General features: G+C 58.0%; 1 protein-coding gene across 1 annotated transcript; it reads right to left on the bottom strand.

Annotated features, from left to right (window-relative positions):
• Positions 1-311: 311 nt before the first annotated feature.
• Positions 312-1,646, bottom strand: LOC119281923 (cysteine proteinase EP-B 2-like). The gene has a single exon (XM_037562325.1). It carries the CDS (start codon positions 1,644-1,646, stop codon positions 531-533), a length of 1,116 nt encoding a protein of 371 aa, XP_037418222.1. The 3' UTR covers positions 312-530.
• Positions 1,647-2,183: the final 537 nt, after the last annotated feature.

Raw genomic sequence — 2,183 nt, 5'->3', positions numbered from 1 at the left:
TCCTTTTCATTTTATTTTCTCCCGTAATACACATTGTTTTCTTGCATATTTTGACAAAATACAGACAACGTGTGCTGCGCTTCTTCGGTGCTAGTGGGCCTGAAAGGTTGAAAGAACTCCCAAGTACTCCCTCCGTCCGAAAATACTTGTCATCAATTCTGGGCGGAGGGAGTAAAGGACAAAACACAGCCCAACTATCTTTTCAGCCCAAACCAAGTATGTGACTTTACCCGCAAAAGCAAATCAGTTCAAAATTTTCAAACCACTTGCTCCATCTCTGAACAGTACTCAATATATTAGCAAGCTTTCATACACTGTTACCGGCAGTACATTACATAAAATTATATTTTACATTACATTCAGAATCCAAATAGATATCGATCGACCTGGTCCCACGTTACACACGCCTAATTCTTTGCTGCATGCCCACGCAGAACCATTTAATTCAATCTTAGTTTATTTCACCCTTAATTTAACTAGGAACGATAGTAGTAGTAATAATTCAGATACGCAGAAGGATCGATCAGTGATCACTGTGACTCCCTGGCTCCGAGGGCGCGCCTGGGCGTGGGCGTGGGCTTGGGCTTGCTGTCGGTCTTGACGGGGTAGGACGCCTCCATGGCGATGCCGCAGAGCCCGCCCGCGGCACCCGAATCCTTCTCCACCCTGATGTAGCCCTGCTCCCCCCACGACGGCCCCCACGAGTTCTTCACCGTCCAGTACGCCTTGCCGTCCTCCGCCACGCCGTACCCGACCACCGCCACGCCGTGGTCCAGCTCCGTGCCGCAGCTGCCGGTGAAGACCCCCTCGGAGTAGAACATGAACGCCTTCCCACTGGCCTCGACGGCCACGGACACGGGCTGGTTCGCCACGGCCTGGGCCAGCGCCTCCTCGCTGTTGGCCGGCACGTCCTGGTGCCCGTCGATGCGCACCACCACGGGGGAGCTCTTGGCGGCGGTCGCGACGTTGCAGGTTCCGTTGGCGGCGCGGTACGGGTAGGCGGCCTCGGTGATGAGCCCGCCGTTGTTCTTGATGTACTCGAAGGCGTTGTCCATGAGCCCGCCCTGGCACCCGTCGTTGTCTGCCGTGTCGCAGTCGATGAGCTCCTGCTCCGAGAGGGACACGAGGCTGCCCGTGCGGATGGCGTTGATGCCTTCCACGGACACCACCGTGGAGAAGGCCCAGCAGCTGCCGCACTTGCCCTGGTCCTTGACGCCCGTGACGGCGCCCTTCTGCCGCCAGTCCACGGACGGCGGAAGGTCGGACACGTTCACTGTGGCGTACATGAATCCGGGGACGGACGGCGGCGTGGCCGGGGTGTCGCGGCGGAGGTCGCCGACGAAGGTGGCGCGGAACTCGGCCTGGCTCATGTCGCCGAAGCGGTTGAGGTGGAGGCGATAGGGGCGGTCGCTGCGCTTGTTGTGGGAGTGGACGAAGTGGGCGTTGGACTTGAAGGTGCCGAAGCGGCGGTGCTTCTCGGCGTGGTGGCGGGGCACGCGGTGCGCGGTCTGCCACCGCTCGTACAGGTCCCACAGCGCCTCCTCCGACTCCAGGTCCTTGTCCTCCAGCGGGATGGCGCCGCAGAGCTCCACCGCCGCCACGGCCAGCACGGCCGCCACCAGAAGCTTCTTGCTAAGCTGCCCCATCGTGCTAGCTGCTACGTACCAAACTAGCAGTTCAGTACCACGAGTTGTTTCTGTGTACGTGGTAGTGCACTGCTGATCACCGAGCAGTAGCTGGTGTTGCTAGCTTGGAGTGTGAGATCGATGAGGGTGGAGGAGAAGGGAGGAGGTGTATTTATAGGTCGGGTCGTCACTCGTCATCTCGATGAGCAGCACTGAGAAGCTTTGTAAGACACGATGAGAAGCAGAGCAATCGATTGGTTTGCGGCGGGAAAGACACGAGGAGGTTTAAATGGCGGTAACAGAATGCTGAGCGGAGCGGTGTCAGATTCTGCTCGGGGTGGTTGCCAAGTTGCGTGCGGCGCTGGTATTGGGCGGCCACGAAGATTCAGGGCAGATTCACTGACCATTCCAGGTTCGTGGCCGAGCTGCAGGCCTGATTCATTCCTACGTCGTTGGATCGGATCGCCGTGATAGTCTGCTGACTGTAGGTGTGCCGTTCTATGGATGCTGCGCCGCCATAGAATCGTGGTAGATGCAGTTACTGGTGATACTTGATCA

The sequence above is a fragment of the Triticum dicoccoides genome, chromosome 3B (assembly GCF_002162155.2).
Source record: "Triticum dicoccoides isolate Atlit2015 ecotype Zavitan chromosome 3B, WEW_v2.0, whole genome shotgun sequence".
Taxonomy (NCBI): domain Eukaryota; kingdom Viridiplantae; phylum Streptophyta; class Magnoliopsida; order Poales; family Poaceae; genus Triticum; species Triticum dicoccoides.
The sequence above is the reverse complement of the archived record's forward strand: the minus strand, read 5'-3'. Positions and strand labels throughout refer to the sequence as shown.

Excerpts from the sequence above, each read along its gene's own strand:
- LOC119281923 (XM_037562325.1), bottom strand. The coding sequence starts at position 1,646 with ATGGGGCAGCTTAGCAAGAAGCTTCTGGTGGCGGCCGTGCTGGCCGTG.